This window comes from Struthio camelus, chromosome 3 (genome assembly GCF_040807025.1).
Source record: "Struthio camelus isolate bStrCam1 chromosome 3, bStrCam1.hap1, whole genome shotgun sequence".
Classification (NCBI taxonomy): Eukaryota; Metazoa; Chordata; class Aves; order Struthioniformes; family Struthionidae; genus Struthio; species Struthio camelus.
Window position 1 is genome coordinate 100324728 of NC_090944.1, and position 21981 is coordinate 100346708.

The 21981-nt window shown below is 42.3% G+C and overlaps 1 protein-coding gene and 1 long non-coding RNA gene across 2 annotated transcripts in view; one reads left to right on the top strand and one right to left on the bottom strand.

Moving 5' to 3' along the window:
* Nucleotides 1-3662, bottom strand: part of SRD5A2 (steroid 5 alpha-reductase 2) — a 27363-nt gene extending 23701 nt beyond the window's left edge. The window contains exon 1 of the mRNA XM_068939335.1: nt 3298-3662. Within this exon, the coding sequence (XP_068795436.1) occupies nt 3298-3581 (284 nt within the window). The 5' untranslated portion in view covers nt 3582-3662. The remainder of the gene's footprint in view (nt 1-3297) is intronic.
* Nucleotides 3383-21026, top strand: LOC138066816 (uncharacterized). The gene is made up of 3 exons (XR_011140324.1): nt 3383-3503; nt 6974-7071; nt 19756-21026. It is a non-coding gene; the product is annotated as an uncharacterized lncRNA (long non-coding RNA).
* The last annotated feature ends 955 nt before the right edge of the window (nt 21027-21981 follow it).

Genomic DNA, 21981 nt, shown 5'->3' on the forward strand with positions numbered 1-21981 from the left:
GCCTCAGATCAAATAAAAGATATTGAAGCTACGTGACACCACGTGCAAAAGCAGGACAAAGTCATTTTGCTGGTTTAAACCTGTTCCTAAATTTATGAAAAGGTAACTTTATCCTGACAGACCTCATGCTGGATGAGGTATCATATGTCTGCACCACTATAATTCTATGTCAGATCAGGTAGTGTCTGTTCCCCTATAGCTGGCATAAAGCCGCCAGAAAAACATAAATCCAGCACAAACACCATATCATGTGCAGTAGCTAATTAATCAGAAATATGATCATGTGCTCCTGTATTATCTGGATCACATCGGTGCAGATGGAGGTCCTGACAGCTCTGTAACAAGCAGATTGAAAGATGATCTGATTACTGTGTAAGTGACATCATAGTAAGAAAATACTGAAGGATACTATGGGGTGCTTTAAATTAGCACAGAGAAATAGCAAGCACCTTTGGGAGGAAAATGAGGCTAGTCAAATTCAAGCAAGAAATTTTAAACACATTGTTTAAGCAATAGTGAAGACCTACAAGAGTAAACAACCAAAAAAAAAAAAATAGTGCATTCTCCATAGAAAATGAATGATGGATTCTAGATCTTCTGAAGTCTTCAAATCAAGACTTAAAGAAATTCTGAAATACGTGCTTCAGCCAAACACAAACCACTGAGGCAGCACAGCTGGTCATAATACATAGGAAGGCAGAATAGATAGCATACAGATCAATTAAAAATCTGTGTTTCTCTGATGCGCTCTATTGACCTTCCATGTCTGTATCTAATCAAAACTTCTCTTCTACATGGATGTTTAATGTAAGAGGTGTGACAACTAGGAATCACAAAAGCTTCCATGTAGAGAAAAAGACATCACTAAATTATGCAAGAATGCATGAAGTAACTTTTCTCAACAGGAATATTTTCATAGAAATGTAAAGGAATGCTTAAACACAGGTGTCAGATGATCAGTGGTAAAAGTAGGAGCAGATTAACAAAAATATATTCAGAATTAAAAGGGCACAGCTTTATTCACTTAAAACTCCAAAGTCAAAGAGAAAAACTGCAGTAGGCTACCTCCATTAATTAAATGTAATTTTATTATTGATGAAGTGTACATTTTACTCATTGTACTTGCAGTCAAGTTTACTCATGAAAATATTTAAAAACTTGCTAGGTTATTTCTAGTAAAGGTATTTGTATCTGATAGGAAATTGAAAAAAAAAAATCAAGATACATTTTGCTCTTATATCAAAATGCTGAACATCTTTTCAAAAACCATATGCCACTTGGCTAGTGAATGAAATAAGGAAAAACTCCTCATTTATTCTTTTTGTTTCTCTTTTACCTAATAATAGAGCACTATTTTTTAATATAATATTTCAAAAATGAATTGATTCAATAGAGTCTCAGAATGGCTTGCATGAGAAAAGGCTGCACATTATAAAAATAATACTGGAGTAATACACAGTATTAGAAACAAAATAGTCTGTTAACTAGACTTGATTAAAATGAGAGCTTTAACTTTCAGAAGGGAAACAGAATACTCCACCCAGAGATGCAGAATCCCCCAAGCTATGTGAGAAAGAAAATGTAGGGAAAAACAGTGCTTCTGCTTAAGCCTACCAGTAACACTGGAAAAGAGCCAGTGACTCAACAAATACAAGCTTACAGAGCAGGGTAAGTTGTCTAGTAGTGGTCATTGATTTCTGTGTTTCTGAAACTGTCAGAAATCCTTGAGAATAGGAGAATGAATTAAACTAAATTTGGTATGACTACATATAATTAATAAGCCTGGCTAAGTGGGAGCTGAATGTGTCACAGATGGTGTCTCCCAGCTAACTTAGAGTGAAAAAAGGAAAAAACAACATTAACCATAATGAATATATCTGTAACATGACTACAATTTAGTACCTGAAACCATTCTCCTTTTTTGAGTTTGCATACAAAAATCTAGAGCTTCTATCCCTAAACTGTCTCCCTAACTCCAGAAACACTGCAGTTGCATTTTCAACATGCTGATTTTGGTTGAGATGCAAATAATCATTTCTGATCAATTCTTGTAGGCATGTTTCATATTTCTGGCAAAGAGAATAAACATAGAAATAGAATTTGGAGTAAAAATGGCAAACCAGCTCAGAAATGAAGCTTTGCTTCAGAAGTTAGATAGCTCTTTACTACGTAATGACATAACACAGCCACATGTACATGCCATTTGTGAAGTCAGTTTTTCTCATGAACAGAGAATCAAAAAAAAAAAAAATCAAACTCCTTATGAGAGCACTCCATGGAAAATGGAAGTGAAACAGAAGATAAAACACACACAGCTCATTGCAGGGAGATATATTCCTGTGATATAGTCCAGGCATTTCAGAACCAAGTCCCGTTGACTGCAGAACCGCATGACAGCTGTAGAGCTATATCACTTCAACCAACCTAAAGTTATCACCAACAGAGAGTCAAAACCCCACCCTTTCTTGGGGCTCTTGATCAGTAAATACAGAATTAATTCAAAGACAATTCACTGACATCTGATACGGTGGAATTTCTGAATAAAAAGCTCTTACGGGCTAAGAGAAACCACTATGTAGGTAGTAAAGTGGGAATAAGGAATCAGGCATAAGGAGCCAACTTTTGTGTTGTGGTATAGAAAGCCTGCAGTTACTCTGTTTTTCCTACGCTAAATTCACATTAATTGTGGCCCTTTCAGTACTTGCTCTCTTACTGCAGCCGTGCTGTACTCTTTTTGCATTCGGGCTGTCCTCACTCGTACTCCCACGTCTTTGACTGGCGACAGGTGCTGCTGCCTGTGCTGCCTGTGCACCGCGCTTCTCCTTCCCGCACTTCGCATGTGCCTTGACATAATTAGTCGGATTAATTTCATCCCCTTGCTCCAGCCTACCACAACTTTAAAAAAAAAAAAAAAAAAAAAAAAACCAAAAAAACGGAAACCACCCCAAAACTAAACACCTAAAGCATACATCATCTCTCCCAGCTTAAAGCATCCCAGTGCCACCTGCTCCTTCCCCGGAGAGCACCGGCTGGCCTGGCTCCTGCGTGTCGAGCAAACCCCCGCGGCGCGTCCCCCCCTTCTCCCACCCTAGAGGCGCCGGCTCTCGCCCGGGGGTGGGGGGAAGAGACCCTGCCCCAGCCCCAGCCCCAGCCCGCCCGGGCTGCTCGCCCCGCCGCAGCCTCGCTTGACCTCTTATTTCTCCCTCCTTTCTCTAGGGCGGGGGGGATGGCTGCAGCCCTCCGCCGAGGCACCTGTCCCCGCTCCCCGCCGCTGGCCGCCGGGCCCGGCGGCGGTACCTGTAGAAGTAGTGCCAGCAGAAGAGGCAGCAGAGGAGGCGGCAGCCCAGCGGCTCGAGGCGGGGCGGGCTGCGCAGGGCCAGCAGCAGCGCGGGCACCAGGAAGGAGGGCAGCTCCTGCAGGAACCAGGCGCAGCGCGCCGGCAGCCGGCCCCGCGGCCGGCACAGCCGCTCCTCGTGCTTCCCGTAGCGGGACGGCACCCGCAGGTACAGCGAGAGCTGCAGCAGCGCCAGGGCGCCCAGCAGCGAGCTCAGGGCCAGCACCAGGCTCGGGAAGCACTGCATGCTCTTTGGGGGGCGGGGGGGGGGGGGGGGACGACAAGGGGCGCCGGGCAGCGCGGGGCAGCGAGGCGAAGAGCCCTGGGCCAGCGCTGGCCCCGGCCTTATTAGAGCCGCGGCCGTCACCCCGCCCCGCCGCGCTGCCTCCCATCGCCCGGGCTCGTCAGAGGGTGCAGCCCCTCTTGCCGGCGCGGGCGAGGCGCCCCAGCCCGCCCCGAGGGGAGCTGCCCCCCTCGGGGCGCCGGACCCGTCTGTCCCCTCAGCCCGCCCGGCCCGGCGCGAGGAGCGGCGCGTGGGGCCTCGCGCCGCCGGTAGCGGCGGCGGTTGGCGGCGGTTGGCGGCGGTTGGCAGCCGGCGCGAGGGAGGTGGCTGAGGGGACGGGGGCTGCACGCAGCCGGCGAGGGCGCTCGAGGGGTAAAGGCGCAGCCCGGGGTGGGGGGGCTGGAAAGCGGGCTCCTGCTCGCAGACGCCCTGGGTGACTTCCAGCGAGAAGAGATGGCTCAGAGAAAGGGGCAAGGGGAGGTTTGCTTCCCTCTGCCCCACGGGGGTGCTGCAGGATTGACTCGTCGCAGGCTGACAGGCGCTCACCTGTCGGCGTCTCCATGCTAACGGCATCTTCCGGCCGCCGCGGGACTACTAGCTGGTGACTAGGCGCGGCGGTGTTGGCCGGCCGTGTAGCGATAAACTCAGCTTGTAGCGTTTTTGTCACCTCGCATGCCACACTGTCGCTGGCTGATAATCTGCGATGTCCTGACGGAGCAGCCCCTCTGACAGTAGGAAGTACTACTCCTTTTTCTCACGGATGGAGTTACTAAAGGCACAGAGCTGCGCGAGGGCAGACAGAAGTGAAAGGATGTTCGTGGCTGTGGTAGGACTAGGGAAACCCAGTCCAAAACCTGCATCTCTAGCTCATACTTGGCATAACCAGAACATGTTTAAACTTTGTAATTCCCCCAAGTTTAGGTCCTAACATACCTGAAGCTTTGGTTTGGGGTGTGCTCATTCTCATGAACAACATGAAGCAGTTTTGCCAAAAGTTTGCCTGAAAATACAGTCAGGAAAGTAGGGTTTTCTTTGCCTTTTTTGTTTTTTGTTTTTTTTGTTTTGTTTTTCAGGGTTCTTCATTTGGTAAAAATTTTCAAGGCACCAGAAGGGCTAACAGGAGTTGTTACTGGCCATTACACCTTAAGGCCATGAGTTATGCTTGCATCCATGCCATTTTGCAGCTTCCCTGAGAGAGAAGACAGACCCAGCTTAGCAAAGGATAGGTTGCCACACAAAATAATGGAGAAGCAACCCTTTGCGGAGCAGGAGAAGTGGTAGTAGTTTGGTTTTTTTATCCAATGTCTGAGCAGTGAACATGCTAATCCAGGATATAGGAGACTTGAGTTCAATTGCCTCCTCTGTTTAAGGGGATTTTCTTTCTGCAGAGACTGACCAAACCACCAGGCTGCAGACTATCCTGTAGCCCAATAAGTTGTTCTGCTATCTTGGCTCTTCTAGGTGATAGTTACTTAAAAGAGAGGAGCAGAGCTCTTCTGGCCACGGAGAGTTTCTCCGTTATCTATACTGACTGCTGTAATCACTAAAGCCATGTTCATTCTAGTAAGTAAAACAGGGTAAAGCTTTTCTGGCCTTTGTGTGGCATATCACTACAAAGAGGCAGTAGGGCTACAAAGATGATGAGGGGACTGGAGCATCTCTGCTCTGAAGAAAAGCTGAGAGAGCTGGGCCTGTTTAGCCTGGAGAAGAGAAGGCTGAGAGGCGATCTCATCAACGTGTATAAGTATCTGAAGGGGGGGTGCCGAGAGGATGATGTCAGTCTCTTCTCCGTGGTGCCCAGTGACAGGACAAGAGGCAACGGGCACAAACTGAAGCACAGGAAGTTCCATCTGAACCTGAGGAAAAACTTCTTTCCTGGGAGGGTGACAGAGCACTGGCATGGACTGCCCAGAGAGGTGGTGGAGTCTCCTTCGCTGGAGATATTCAAAACCTACCTGGACGTGATCCTGGGAGATATTCTCTAGAGGACGCTGCTTGAGCAGGGCGGTTGGACTAGATGATCTCCAGAGGTCCCTTCCAACCTCAACCATTCTGTGATTCTGTGATCATGGCTGACATCCACATGCCAAAACATTCTTCCCCAACAGAAGACTGTGTCTGCCTCCAAGCTGCCTGTTGGAGACAGTCTCTGGCAAATGCCATCTTCCAGCTGTATATAAAAGCGGGCTAGCTGGTATGGCCCAGAACCGGGCCAAGTATGTTAACCATCAAACAGTATGGATGATGGCAAATTGGTGACATAGGCACTTGTGTTCAAGATATGGTTCCTGGCTGTGAAGCAACAGCAGAAGAAGTCCCCTCTAGGAAAGGTTTTAGAAATCTAAGGCTATGTCTGTATAGTTTCTGTAGTGTCTATATTGTTTCTGTAGTGAAACAAATGGAGATGAGGTCCCAGCATCCATAGTATATAAGTTTCAGGGTGACTTACTTCAAAGTACTTCTGGTCTGGTCCCATGAATTAAACATACATTAGTGACAGGAGCATGTTAGGTGCACTCATAGAGTGCATCTTCTGACTTAGTTTCATCCAAAAGGAAACCAGTGCTGGATACTGAAACTGGTCCATGAAGCAAACCAAGCTCAGTAGTTGGAGGTGGTTAGGAGATTCACTTCAAAAGTACACACCCAAACGAAAACTCTAAAGGAGATACAGACAGCGTAAGAACGAGAAGAGGCTGTGATCTAAAACACAGCACTGGTGGTCCCCTGCTCATCATCCTGGTTGTTCGTATTCAAGCCAAAGGAGACTAGTTCTTCTCATTTACTGTAAAGGACAAATGGGCTGGGAATTCAGCTAATGTTTGAGAAGGAAACACCACTTTCTGAGCTAGTCATATAGAAACCCTCTCCAGTCCGTGGAGAGAAGGGAGCACTTTAAAGGTGTGATTCATCTCTCCCTAAGGTGGAATAAAACAGGTGAAATCAATCATACCCTGGAAGAGCCTATTTCTGCCTGGTGGCACCAAAGGAAGTCTAGACAAATGTCTTGGGAGAGCTGAATCCCACCTTTGCTAGGTAAGTCAGAGCTCTGAAGTTGTTTCTGTAGATAGGCCCTTCTCTAAGTTAAGGACCACAGTGTGTACATTCATTGTTCAAAATGAGCCCTGCATGAGTATTCATCTCATTCAGCCACTGGGAAATCTTCCCCTGAGAATTCATTCTTCTTGACTAAGTACTAGGTCGGGGATTGTGATGAGGAGGTGAAAGCAGTGCTGCAGAAGTGTTCTTTGTAAACATAAATAGGTTTTGAGATGGCAAGGTGCCATGCTGAAAAAGCATCGTTTGTATAAGACCACTAAAACTTTGTTTTAAACGATGATTTGTTTTTCCCACAGATGTCGGTTTCACCAGCCCAAAGGAGCACCAGGTAGTAATGAATCTTGCCCTGAAATTATCTCAAGCCAGCACAATCAAGCTACAAAACACAGTCTAGGTAACTGAGACTTCTTGTCCTCTGGTAATTTACAGATACTCAGAACGCTTTTTATATCTCAGCAGTAAATAATTCAGTGGAGGTATCTGTTGAAAAAAAAAAATTGAACAGAAAAGTGTTTGCAGTACTGCTTAATTTGATGGGAGAAGAAAAAAAGAGAACATTCTAAGTTCTGTTTAAATATCTGATAAAACTTCAGAACTCTTGATTTGTTTTATCTTTGAAAGGAAAAACCCAACTCTTCTGAAGAAGTGAATTCTAGGTTGTACAAAATGAGTTATGGCAGAGGTAGGAATTTATAACTAGGGATCATCTAGACAAAAACTGCATTATTTATAAATCTAGAGGTCTGACTAAGAGGCTTTTCAGAAGAAAATTGTAGGTGGAAGTTAAGGTGGTTTTGTACTACTACAGGTCTCCCTCCTGAGTTCAAGAGGTAGCCAAGAATCATTACAGGCCATTGCAGAATCCCAGAATAGCTGGAGCGGAGCACTCCCAAAGCATAGCGTACTTTCTTCAAGCATGTCTGTTCCTCCTCTGATCACATCATGTATGTCCCAGCTTTGGTAGCTCTGGGTAAGAATAAGGGGTTCTGTTTGATTGCCTCTTAATTTGCAGCCCAGAGAACCTTCTTACCTGAAAGGACTCCTGTAAACCAGAACTGGAGCACAGTGGAAGCAAAAAATGTTCTATTGCTTTTATCAAGAGAAGATAGAGCTGGGTGTAGCAAGTACCCTCAGCTGTGCAGTCCCTTGCAGTTGTACATGTGTAACCTGTAGGAAGGGCTGCAGGATTAAGTTCTGAATTCCATTTATGACAATATTCAATTAGATGAACAGTTGGCTACTACAGCTCCTTAGATCTCCCCAAAGTTAAGTGCACACTGGCACAATTTTGAACAAATCTCTTTCCAGTGCTGATGTGAATTCAGCTGCACTGGAGTTGAGAAACATTGGCATCCATCAGCTGCTGTTGCCTCTTTGCTTTACATCATATGTACCCTGCGCCAAATAAGAAACTGTTCATTTCCTTTTGGTCCTTTCTATTGTGCTATCCTCATATAATTTTTAACCCTGCAAGAACACAGTTCACAATATGATACAGACGTTTCCCTCCTACTCGCGAGTAGTCTTTCACTACTTGGCAGGAATTGTCATCTACTGACATAAGAAACTGGATTACTGTCACTTTGCATCGCATGTTAGATCCAGTGGATGAAAAGAAGAGAAAAATATTTTCATTTTCCTTCAGTCACAGATGTTAGTTTAGTGAAAGAAGTAGGAAACAAACTACAAGTGGTTAACAAAACTATATTTCTAAAGGCTTGTTCTGTGGCTTGGGCAAGCAAGTGCGGAAAAGCAATTAGACCTGCAGAGGCGTGCACTAGTTTGGCTTATGAAATTTAATGAATAAGCCACTGTTATTGTTTGTACTCCTAACACTGATGGAAGTATGAGAATCTTAGAAAACTATAAAATTGTCACCAAATCCCAGAAGTAGTTGATTGATAACCAATTCTGAAAACACAGTATTTGTGGGAGGGGCAAGAGTCAGTGCTAGTAACTTGCAAAGAAAGACCCATCTGCAAACCTTCAATCTATGTAAAATCTGTGGTCAGCTGCTGATTAATAACTCTTCATTAGGTATGATTACTTACCATTAAGCAACTGTATAGAAAGACTCACTTAAGCAAATATAGTTTGAGTGAAAAGATAGTAAAGGTGGGTTTTTAGGGAGACGGGGCAGATTAGCCCAGAATGTAAGAAGAGGGGGGACTAAATCTCTTGCAGGATTAACTTAACCTAGAGCACACAGAATTTTACAACAAATTATTTTTAATGGTGCGTTTGCATTGTTACTGGGATGAAAATAAAAACTATGTCAAACAAAGAAAAGTCCACAAACAATAGGGAAAGACTTCCAGGCTGATTTTCCTTTCACTTCAAATTCTCTTGAACAGCCTCTAAATATATCAGCCCTGAGATCAGAATCAGGCCTCCAATTCTCTCCTTTAATCGATCTTATTTTATCTGGTGACATTTTTTACTATATTGTCTGGTTTTCATATTCTGATCCCTGAAAATATAGTTCTTTCAGCAGAGAAAGCAGATAATATCTTTACACCCACACTGCCCCACCTATTCCAGTTTGTTAGCATTAAAACATCCTAGCATCTGAATGTTGCAAGGAGATGAGGAAAGACTCAAATTAACTGTCTAGCTCATTGAAATTGAGCCAGAGAATCATAGAATGAAAAGCAGGGGGAGCTTGAGGAGCACAAGAGAATCTTCCTCATCTGATCTCTGGTGTAAAGCACTGAGTTCACAAAGCACAGAACTGCAGTTTCTACGCTCACCAGAAGCTGGGACACTGTTGTTTCAAACAGTCTCTCCAGGGAGTTTAGCTATAACGCTCTAACAAGTTTTCCCTGATCATAATAAACCACTGATTTTCAAAGACTTGTCACTTGGCATGTCCTACACACAAAAGCCACCTCCTGCCAAACTTCATGTGGATCCTCCAAAGCTTGGGGGTGCTAGAATAGCTCAAAGAAAATGTCACTATTTTTTTAACATTGTTAGTTATTTTCTTTTCAGAGGTGGTTGAATTGTTGGCTGACATTTTCCAAGAAGTTTAAGCAGACACTAAACTTGGAAAGTTGCAGTCTGTATGGTTAAAGCTGGCAAAGTCATAACCAATTTAAGATGAGGCCTAACAAAGGGAAATGCCAGGTGCCTGGTATAATTTCTGGTACTTTTTCCCCTGCCTGTAATGTATGAAAGTAACAAGTGAGATAGCACAATCCATATGCTGCTGCATTTTCCTGCCCAAACTTAGGGGCAGGGGTTGCAACTGTATCATCATTGTTGCTACCCCCACATATGTCTCCCAACTCAGTGATGTGGGTGGCCTGAGCCAGCACCACACCCTGTGGAAACTCTCAGGCTACGTTGGATTGCAGGGCAGATGTCTTCTCTGGCAGTCCTAGGCACTTTCCTGTTCAAATCAGGGACCCATGTGGAGTACAGCCCAGCTTCCATGCACCTGTGTTTCTTCTCCACGGAAAGAGAGAGCCTGGGAAGGGGACATGACCCAGGTAGAATAGGGCTGGTGTCCTGATATGGCGTTGGCTGAGGTGTATACCCTGAGTACCAAGGTCCTGCTGTTACATATTTAGGCCTCAGTTGCCTGGGTAAGGTCTTCTTCCAACTAGTTAAGTTAGAGACGTTTGGGTTTCTGAACTCTTATTACTGTCGGCAAGTCCAGAAACACGAAATTTGACTAATGCTTTAGGTTGTGGAGCTTGCTAAACATCTAGCAACTGTTTTGTCTTCCTAGAAAGGATGGGAAGTCTTCTTTTCTCACCAAGAAGCACCTACCTGCCAAGCTGGCTGTGCTGTCTCAGTCTGCCTATTTGCAGTGCGCTAAGACAGCAGGCCCACTTTGACTTCTCCCAGCCACTCCAGGATCCAAATTATCTCCTGGAGGTTCTCCATAGCTAAGAAGAATTCACAGGTGGGGTTTGAACCTGAGCAATCCTTAGATGCCAGAAAACTATAGGGAGCTTAAGAAACTAGAGCAGCCCTAGCCCTTATTCACAGAGAGGCAGAGTGGGCTACTCAGGGTAATTTAATGTGGTGTACAAAACCACTGTCATAAATATTACTCTATAGGCATCTGTTTTTTATTTTATAGCCTCTTGAACCCTCAGAATTGTGATAGTACACTGGTATTAGTGTTCTTCCCATTACTACTCTATGGCAAGACAGCTCTAAATTCTGCAGCAATTTCTTTTAAATTAAGGTATGGAAGTTAGCAAGTAAACTATTCACTAACTGTTTGAATGTTACTAATACGTTTATTTCAGTAATTGGATGCATTTCTTCATGCTTTCAGTGCTTTTTCATTTTCCCACTGATTTTTGTTTTAAGGGATAGGGAGGGGATTATGACACTACAAAGAATGCAATTGCAAAAGTTACACGTTGCACAACTACTTGGCCCGCCATAGTCAATGGAATAATCACATCCCTTTGCGATCTCTTTAGGACCACATTTATCTTCCCAGATTCCTAATAAAGGATTTCTTCTTGATTGCCATAGGGCTTCAGGGATATTTGACTGGCAGATAACAATAGTCTCAGGATTTCAGTTAGATAAATTGGCTTTGGGTGCCTGCAGTGTGGGGGCTTTTTTTGAAAAGCCCATTGAGGCAAATATATCTGAGACACATAATGATCCTGGCAAAAAGCTCCTGATTCATTAATGCCATATAGCTCATATATGTGCAACTCCAGCAGCACTGTTAACTTTGAGCATTAAAAAATCAGTACCTCAAAGTCATTGAGGATTGTCTTAAAATCACATAATTATATGCAAATGATTATAAGCATAGTATACATAATCACATTTATATATAAAGATTGCTGAGCTTTCAGGGTATCTTGGTTTCCGTTTCCAATTGTTTACTCTTTCAAGATTGCAAGACTTGAACCAAGCTAAAGTTCACATGTAATCTCTTGACTCTAACAATTAGGGCATTTTGACAGACCTCAGTTAAAGTAAAAGTTGCAATAAAATTAAGATGATAAAGCTGTATCACGGGTGTAAGTTGTTTAATTTGAGTGAGTGCATAAATTTCTTCTAAATCGGGGCCAAAACAACCATTAGTGAAGCAGCTGAGGATACTGGCATGTGAATTGCAATCCCCAAGTATAGTTTTAGCTGCCCATTGAGAGGAATGGGACAGTTTGTGTCTTGTGATGATACTCCAGGCAGCTTGCAGACTCCAGAACCTACTTCTGCATTGGTCTGAACTCAACAAATTTTCAAAGGTTACTTGAAATTGCTGTTAAATTAGCCATGCTCAGAACTGTTTTCCAGCACTGAGACCAGCTGGCACGAAACTGCCTGGGTTGGTGCTATTAAGCTTTCCTATCCTCCAAAACAGGACAATTGCACACTTTTGGGAACGGTCCCTTGCTCGTGCTAACTACCAAAGCATGCCTGGGAATCCCAGCAGAGTGTTGTTTGGTCTAGGCCAAAACTGTGCCAGGGACCACTCTAGGAATTTAACAGTTGTCCTCCAGCCCCCAGGATCAGGTCATCCAATTTAGTATTATAGATGCAGCCAAAGGTTGCTAGAATATATTTATTTTTAATGAGAAACTAGATTCTTCTGCACCTTTCTGAAGCCAGTAACCATTTCTAAAACAAAGTTGATAGTCACGAAACCAACACGTTACTATTTGTTATGTTTAAGAGACAGGACAACTGATAATTTAGTAAGCCAAATCTGCAAATTTCTCTTTGAACCATATGTCTGAGCAAGAAGAGTAGTTATGGTTGCCTGTCATTCCAATGCCAGCTTCTGCAGAGCCATTAGGGACTTTCATGCCCCATGGGTTAAGTTGAATCTTGGAACAGATATCCTCCTTACAACCTGGCAGGATATTTCCTTGTTGATTTTGGCCTTCCTAACATGCTTTGAAAGTTTGGTCTTTACTAAACCATATAAGACCAAACACCTTGTTTCTTTCTCTAAAACAAGTATAAACAACTGTTTCAAATGAATATGCTTTCTCTTGGGGAGACATAGCAGGAGAATCTGTAAGATGAGGACTTTCATTTCCTGACCTCACAGGAAACACAGTACAGTTTCAGTTTCACCCTCTCAGCTCTCTTCACTCTTCTCTGAATTACCTTGAGCACTTTTGAGGCCATATAGTATTTATCAGTGATGGTGACAGTTGCAAGGAGAATTCTGTTTCTAAATCTGACACTCACATGATTAAAGGATGTTTTAAAAAGTGCTGAAATGAGCTAAAATGACTCTTGGACTGAAACAATTCATATAGCAGTATTTTAAAGTTACTTATTTCTTTAGATTGAGAAGTGACTCTATTCATTCAAAAGTACTTTCATTGAGAGAAAATACTTGGAACTAAGGGACTCTCTAACTTATCATAAAAATATATAACAGAGCCCTACATCTGGAATTCAAAACCAGTCGCATTCAAAATAGAAATTAGTGGTATATTTTTAAAACTGGAGATGGCTATCACTGCCAAAGAGAAGCAGTTGATTCCCAGTGCTTAATGCTTTCCATTTAAGACTGGCTGCATTTCCAGAAGATATGCTTCAGGTCAGTAAAATTATTGAGTTAAATACATGAGTAGTTGGACAGAATACGATATCCTCTGTTAGGAGCTTAGATAAGATGAGTTAGAGGTTCTTTCTGATCTTGAAATGTGTGGGTCTATGAAAAACATAAAGAAATCATTGCTGGATCTAACAAATCCACTTCTTTTCTGAATATAAACACTACCTTACGAAGCTGTACTGTGCATGCCACAAACATACAGTCTAGAAACAGAATGCTTTCTGGTACAGTGTGGTATGCCAGTGGTACCAGCCACTTCCACCTGTCATGTGAGGAGCATGAAGGAGTTTCTGCAGCAGAAGCCAGAGAAAGTAAAAAGCCGGAGAAAGTAAACAAAGACACAAAGCCAGCAGTGTAACTACCAACACACACACTTATCAGCCCAGCCTTTAGAGTTCAGGTTTTCACCTACTGGGGTAAACGGTTCAATTAGAAATGATGGTTGCAGCAACAGTAAAGATACCCTTTCTCAAATAATCCAGAAAATGTTATGTGATCAAGTAATCAGGTGGATTGTTGCACACAAAGTGGGAGCTTATGGTTATATACCTACTTCTAAGTAAATGACTGCACTTAATTTAAATAGGGTAGTGGTAACAGGAAAGATTGTGCGATGCAGAAGTTGGAAAAGCACAGTCTTGTGTTAATTGGTCTGCTGGAAGCTGATTTCCTTGATTTTACCGTCTTGGTCTATTTTGTTGTCCTCACAGTTTGTTTTTATTTTGACTCATTGACTATATTGGCGCTAATCTAGTAAGAAACCACATGTTTCTGTGCTGTGACTTCTAAAAGCTTGGCTGGAGAATCACTGTTTGCCAGTTTCTACTGACTTTCACTCTTGGTGAAATAACAAGCAGCAAGTAGACCCTTATGAATGTATCATGCAGAATGAGAATGAGTTGCATCTGGCAGTTAGACTCTGGGTAGCCCTCCAACTGGGTAAAGACAGCCATATCCTTGCATTACCTTTGTGCAGGAATCTGAACGAGGCGACTTAGAGTCCTGTCATTTCTTCTAAAGATCTGAAATGTCAGCAGGAACTGGAGGGGAAATACATGGGGGTTTGGATGCAGACTGAGCAAACAGTAGGCAGCTACATGTGAGGAAGGAAAGGTGTGTGACATGAGGGCAGAGCAGAGCATAAGTTCTGAGCATATGATTAAATATATTTCTGAATTAGACCAGAAAGCGTGAAATACCTGTCATGAGGTCCTCAGTACAAGGTAGGTGTCAGGGATGGAGCAAAAAAGGCTGTTTTCTGACCTGTAAGATAACACCCAACACTATGTTTTTTTTCCTATGTACATATCTTTAGTCTTCATATTTTAATCACCACCACCTCTGTTGTATGCACTCTTAATCCCTGTTTGCTACAGTCGCTGTTCTTAGGACCTCATTTAAGTTCATTGAGGTTACTTGGAAAGACTCAGATTGACTTGAAATTTGGAAATGGCCTTTTCTTAGATTTCAAGCACATATTATACTAGTCCTTGGCTACCTTTTTGTGTTAGGTTTAATCAGTACCATTCAAGAGGAGACCCTGGTGACATAGGTATTTCCTCACATTGTTTCTTCAGACTTTGCTGTTGTCCTAGCTATATAGTTGGGCAGACAATAGAAGCTTAGCAAGAACAAGGATGGTTCAATATTTTACCCAGCACTTGGGAGATCTACAGTCAGTTCTCATATCTGCCACAAACTCCCCAGGTAGCTTTGAGCAAGTTACTCGGTCACTTTTTCCCTCAGTCCCTGGTTTGTAAAATGGCAATTATAGCACTCTATTAAGTCAAAACGCCCTGGTTTGTAAGGATGTTAGTGTTTGCAGGATTATGAGCTTTTCCAACACTACAATATTATGAGCTACTTGCTTAAAATAAACTGCAAGGAACTAAACTAAGGAAGTGGTGCATCACTAACCGTGCAAGAACTTGTCATTGGCAGCAGTGCTTCGTGACACAGCATGTGCATGTGCACAAAGCAAAGAAATAACATTGGCTGTACCAGTGATAAAACACTTCTGACTTCACAGTTTGTGAGTCTGACATTCCTGGTCTGACCTTAAACAACCTGGACCATACTGATTCTATGACTCTGCTATTGAAACATAATACCTTCATTTTGCCCATGTCAGTTTAAAATTCCATGGTAGTAGTCTTTTAGGAATAGTTTGTCATTGTTCTCATATTTTAAACATCTCTGGTAGTTCTCCTATTTCAGCATTTTCCTTTTGTGTGACTCCAGCTGAAAGCATGACATGAAGACTAAGAACAGCCCACAAAACACCTGTTAGCTCTTGGATGCAGCCACGATGGTGACAGAGGAGATGATGCAGGGGCTGCAATTTGTATACAGTAATGGAGAAGTCATAATACCATCTACCTCTTTTTTGCCAGATTTTTGCCAGGTTTTGCCAGGTTGTCCTGACAATTGGACAGGAAGTAGAAAGTTGCGTGTTTGGTACTTTGAGCATTTGCTTCCTTTCTAGCTGCTCCCTTTCTGGAGGTTCTGAGCATGCCTAACAAAAAGGTCTACTGTTGCTAGATGGATATGTCAAGCTTATACTGACTGCTTACATTGCCTTTTTTAGGGTGCTCTTGGGAAATGTCTCATAAGGGTGCCCAGAGGCACCATCCACCCTGCTGTCCATTTAGGGAACATCAGTGGCCCTGACCTTTGCAGGGGCCCTTCTAGCTCACACTGATACTAGCTCAGCTGTGTCTGTATCCCCTGCAGCCCTACTGCAGAGCCCTGGATGAGGTTCACTGCCTGATTTCTCTCACTAACCCCCATGGCCTTGTAGCAGGGAGCTGGGGAGGAGCAGGAGGGAGGGGAACGTACGAACCAAAAATTTTATCTCTGGAGTAGTAGCTTTAAAGCCACATTGCCCCTTTCAAGCAAATTTCCTCCTGTGTAACGCAGAGTTGCCAATCCCCATCCCCAGAGGCTGGGCTTGCTTGAATGCTGGAGCAGAACAGAGCGGCCCTCCCTCCCAAGACTCCTGTCGGGATGCACTGATGGACCTGTGACTTCCCTCCGTCATCGCCCTGTTAGGCTGTTCTCTCCCTCACAGTGAGCTTATGGGCCCGGTCCAAAAGCAGCACAGTTCAACAGCACACTGAGACTTGGCATGGCTGGTGGAAAAGGAGGGGACATGACCTCTACTTGGGGGCATTCCGGTGACATTTTCTTTAAGTTGTGTGTCCCCCATGGTTGGAGACTGGGACTTGCAGATTGGGAGCAGTAGAATTTGGGCTCTGTGTCAGAAATGTGGCATTTGCCCTTCTCTTGAAGATACACATGCATTTGTTCAAGTTAAAAGGACTGTCATTGCTGTCATTAACTAGAGCTAAAAATCAAAATTTATGACTTTTATTAAGAGAATTAGAATAAGATCAGTGCAACCCTGGCAAAACTAGAGGACAGCTACAGCTGAAATGCTGACCAGCATAAAGAATAAGAACAAATTGAAAGCATTTTTACTTAGTGTCCGTGACCGGACAGGAGCGACCTTCCCTGCGCTAAGCCATACACCAAGTCCAGTAACTTACTTAGAAGTTTGACATATTGGCAAGCATTCAAAACTCACACATTTCTGAAAATTAGCAAATAGCCACTTACACTTCATGAAAGCTCTAAAAATATCTAACTATAATAAGAAGTGGAATATGCCTTCTAATGGACTAAAATAAATGTTTTAGAACTAGAATCACCACCTAAACTAGTGTATATCCAAGAAAGATTTGGGATAAATTTTGGTTTCTGATAGAAAAAGCATTCTGCATTCCTCTTTTAAAGATTAAAGTAGTACTTATTTTGACAAATACATAGATAATTCAAAACATCTGAGATTATAAATATATATTTCTATATGATGCTTTTAGTATAAATCCTATCAGTGCCAGCGAATTTACCTGGTTCTTTACTGTTATCCAAAGTGACTGGCTGGGTGACCTGTGGGTCTGCTGCATTGACTCAGGATGAACCATGCGTTTTTCTTGCTGTAAGACAGAACCGGATACAGACACTCCTACTTTTCTTGGACAGGCATAGACACAGGCTGGCTGTTCAGTCACCAGCCAGATGCCAGATGTCTAACCACATAGGAAGGCAGTAGTGTGGTTAATATACATAGCTTCTGGTTGCTGCATGAACTGAATGCACAGGATAGTACAGGAGCTGGAACCAAACTAGAACTTGAAACACCATGATTGGAAGCCTTTGAGGAAAGAAAAAAAAAAAAAAAAGATTTAAGCATCACGTTCTAACTTAAACACTGAGGAAGACTAACATTTTCCAGTGGAACTAAGAGAGCTGCAGCAGAGGCCCTCAGCACAGTTAGGATATACAGAGCCACAGTAAACGAACACACCTTTGCTGCTTGAGCTAACAGAACCAGTGATAAAACTGGCAGGTTTTCTCCATGCTGACTTACTGCCTGCGGAGGAGGGAGGGAGGGAGGACCCACTCTGCTCATACACTCCACAGATATTTGTGAGACCCCACAAGAATGGGGAGAAAGATGAGCCCCTTGGTCTGTAGGCATGTGTTTTCTGTTGCACTGGGAAATTTCTCGCAGAACCTGCCCCTCTTCTCCTGCTCCTGGCTTCTGGCTCATTCTCTATGGGGCCTGCTAATATATCTCCAGATAGTCCTCTCACTTCTCTCTGCTCCCTGGCTCTACACCTTCTTCCTGTTTTTTTTACTTTCCTCCCACCCCCTGCCCCTGTGTCACTGGTGTAAGTGATCAGAGAAGCATGAGCACAGATGAGACAAGTACTTTACTCTTGGGTTTCAATTTTGGTTTACAGTAGGTTTATCTTAGGGCTCCCAGGAGCCCTAAGAAGCAACTGAAAGGAAGATCCTGCTCAGTTTTCAGGCGAGGGATGGAGGCTGTTTAGCCATTTGATGGAAACAAAATATATTCAACCTGCTGATAATACGGCTAGTGAGAGCAACTAGGTCATACACATTGCATACAGGTGTTTGCAGAATGCAGCTGGCAAACTGTAACAAGTTTCTAATGAGCCTATGAACCATTGGAATTTGGACACGTTTCAGTGTATTTCAATGGGGACTGGCACCAGGATAAATCACTGTCAAATGCAAAGTCCCAACACGGAGGCTTTATATCTATTTAACAAAATAGTTTTAAGAATTTTCTAAAAACATCATTGATTTTCCTTTCCTTCATCCTCAAAAGTCAGGTATCTGGTTCAGACTGAATTTTTAATTATTTTACTTGAAATTACTTGAAATTACTATATTTTAACTAAAATATTTTATTTTTCCTGAAACTGGAGATAAATATATTGTTTTTCCCATATGAGTGATGTCCCAAAAGCGCAGAACATTTCACCTATCTTTTCAGTCAGTCTAAGGTAGATAACAGGTTAGTGAAAAAATACAGGAAGGAGAAAAAATAGGGACGTGTCAGCAATATTAAATAGAAGCATTATTATCTGTACTGCTTGTAATAACTTCTGGAGTAGCAGAAACAGGCAGGGTATTTTGATTCCCTTTTCCACTATACTTATTTTATTTAGGCAAATTGCTTTTTCCTCTCCTATGTTGTTCCTATATGAGCATTTGAACAGGGAAGAGATACAACGAATTATACTGCCAAAACCTTATATGCAGCTAAAAAAGAACACACTAGTAATTGTGGATTGTTTTTTTCCCGTCAGAAAAAAAAAAAAGATTTTCATTGATATTGTCTTTTTTCCCCCAATTTACCCCATATTTCTATCAAAATAATTGGAAAGGACTTTGCTGGTTTTTTTTAGGAACTGAAAACAAAGTATGTAAAGATGCCAAGCTGATGTATATCCAAAGTTGTGTGAGTGCTGTGACTGATCTTCCCTCTGCCATCCCACAAGGACTGGCCTGCCTTATTATGCTGTTCTGGCACTCCTGGGCTGAATGTCCTGCTTTTCTCTGGGTGTTGTTGGTATATGCCAAAGCGCTCATAGAGGAACTTATGGAGCATCAGACTTTATTGTAACAACTTGTCAAGGGGTCTTTCCGTGGAGAAAGGGTTCACCTGCTTGGCTTCTTCCGAGCAATCACAGAACGTTAACTTCTATCAAGAGCATATGTAGAGGAAAAAAAAAAACCTGCTGAAATGCACCAGATGTTGTGACAAAGCTAGTTAAGTGCATTAGATCTATACAAAAATGTAAGGATAATGTCATCTAATCATCATCATCAGAACATCTCGGGTAAAATGCATCTTACAAAGGAGTGTTAAATTAGGGCACATAACACAATGGTACAAGAAACTTTGCCAGGAGATTGAACTGGAAAAATGCCTTTCCATTTTCACGCGCTCCCCACAATGGCAAGAATAGAAAGCAATTAAATTCCAAAACTGAAAAAAAAATTAAGGGAAAATAGCATTTTATCTATGCTGGCAGTTGGCTAACATTGTTATGCTATGTAACTGTGTGGTTTCTCTGTTCTGGTAACCTCTGACTGGGCATGGCCTACATAAAAAAGCTTGCTGATTTCACAAATCATTCCCAGGAGATGACAAACGTGACTGAAAGACTGAAGGACAAGATAAACACTACAGGATGAGAACCAGAAGACCTGGAGGAGGATCTGAAATGCTGTCAAGGGAATATCTACGCAGTGAACGCACAGGGAAGGGGTATGGAAGAAAGATGCAGGCCAGGATCACTAGAGATCACAAAAGCCTTTTACTCCTGTTCCTCTGTAGCTGCTGCTCCCATGCAGGGAGTCCCCTGCAGACCTGCACAACGGTGAGGGAAGAGACAGTTGTCTCCCTGGTCGCATCCAAGACAAGGATACCAGCAGTGGCCCCCTTGGCACAGATCTGCGATTCCCCATTACACATGCCCCAGAGTGCTTTGGTAATCTATGCAATGGCTTGCTTGGCTCAGTATTGACATTGTCTTGCTATTTATGAAATCAATGCAAGCTTTTTGTTTATTGAGCACATGTTTTTGGTTACAAGGTTTATTGAAGCACACTCGTCTTTCATAAAACATGTGGATGTCTTTTGGGATGGACAGTCACATTTTTAATGTCATAGGAGGTCATATTCAATTATAAATACCATAGCGTATTAACAACACATGTACAGCAGTTTCAAATTTGATAATGTGCCATAACAATCTATTAAAGTCTTTAAAATGGGTTGGACGCTGTTTGTGAATTGATGCATGAAGAAGGACTGTGTGGCACGTTCAAAGCTCCTGCACCCTGCTTTTGAAGATAAAAGTGCATCTTCACACGTTTCCCTGACTGGTGGAGGCACTGAGCAGTCACCTCGCCTTCTCTCCTTCTGTACTCTGCTAGCAAGGAGTTTTCTGTTATTCTGCCACCCACCAAGTAGGCATTTGCCGTTAGAAACTTCTACAACACAATATGCATTGGTAACACAAGGCAGAAATTTCTCAAACGCTTCAAACATGTCCTGACATGTTTCCATTTGTCTTTCTCTCTTCCACAATTCAAGTCATTCTTCAGACACTGAAACTGTAGCTCAGAAGATATTTTTTCTGAAACTCCTACTTAATGAAAAGCTTATCTCCCTGAAAGCAAAGAAAATCAGGCTTCTGAAAGCAATAGCACTAATAACCTGCCATTTAATGTCTACAATATGGAATTGGGGAAAGTGGGAGGATACAACAGTTAGGAAACTAGGCTAGCATTTTGAAAAATCTTGGCATCAGGGACTATTCCAGTAGCTTGTTGGCCATTTAGCTTAAAGCAGTTCAGGGAGAGCAATATAAAAACCTGTTTTCAGACTCAAGTTCGGCATTTCAGCAAAAGAGAAGCAAATGAAGAAAAAAAATTAGTCAAAATAAACAAATTATGCATTTCAAAAGCAGGTTCTCATTTAAAATCAGGAAAGATATTGTTAATATTAAAACTACTAAAAACTACAAAGCGTAACAACTTATTTTTACTACTTTTTGTGTTGTTGAAAAAGAAAAAAGCCACTAACCACTTATTTGTATAACACTGTCTGACACTGGCTGCTGTGTGACATTTCCTGCTCTCTTTGGTTCAGTTTTAATGCTGTTTTTATCCTCTTGCACACTCTGTTGTTGCTTTGACTTCGAAAATTATCCACGGCCCGTTTCTTTTCTTATTTCGCATCTTTCCTTTTGGATGAAAAATGGATTTTTTCTTACTTTGAATTTAGCAGTGAAAGATTGTCTGAAAAATATATTCTGCATAGGTATGAGTTTGCTTCTTTTTTTTTGATTAGATAGCAGAGATGTCGTTCTCAGCTATGTTCTTTAACACTAGCTCTTGATACAGATTTCTGCATTAAAAAAAGCATCATATAAGTTAGTGCAGAAAATTAATTCCACATTACCAAAACCAAATTTTAAAAACACAGCAATTTATTGTGTACTATATTATTACATTGAGTAACTTCAGCCAGTGTGGGCTGTTATTTCATGTTATGAGCTATTGAGAAGTCACAAAAATACCCTCAACATATTTCTATTAAAAAGGAGGTGTATATTACCATTAACTCATTAATTTTAAAATGTGGATCTATTGGAAAATAATTGTGGTTCTCTTCTTAGAGCAGCACTTAGTAAGAAAATCATTGTAGATCTAAAGCATCTGCTGTGTATTGTTTGTTAGCATAATTATATTTTATGTTTTATCTTCATTTCCTACGTGACCAAGTTAGACAAATGTTCAGCCCCGGTGTCACTGAATTTTTTTTTCCATCAGTACTACAATCAGTTGAATCATTCACCA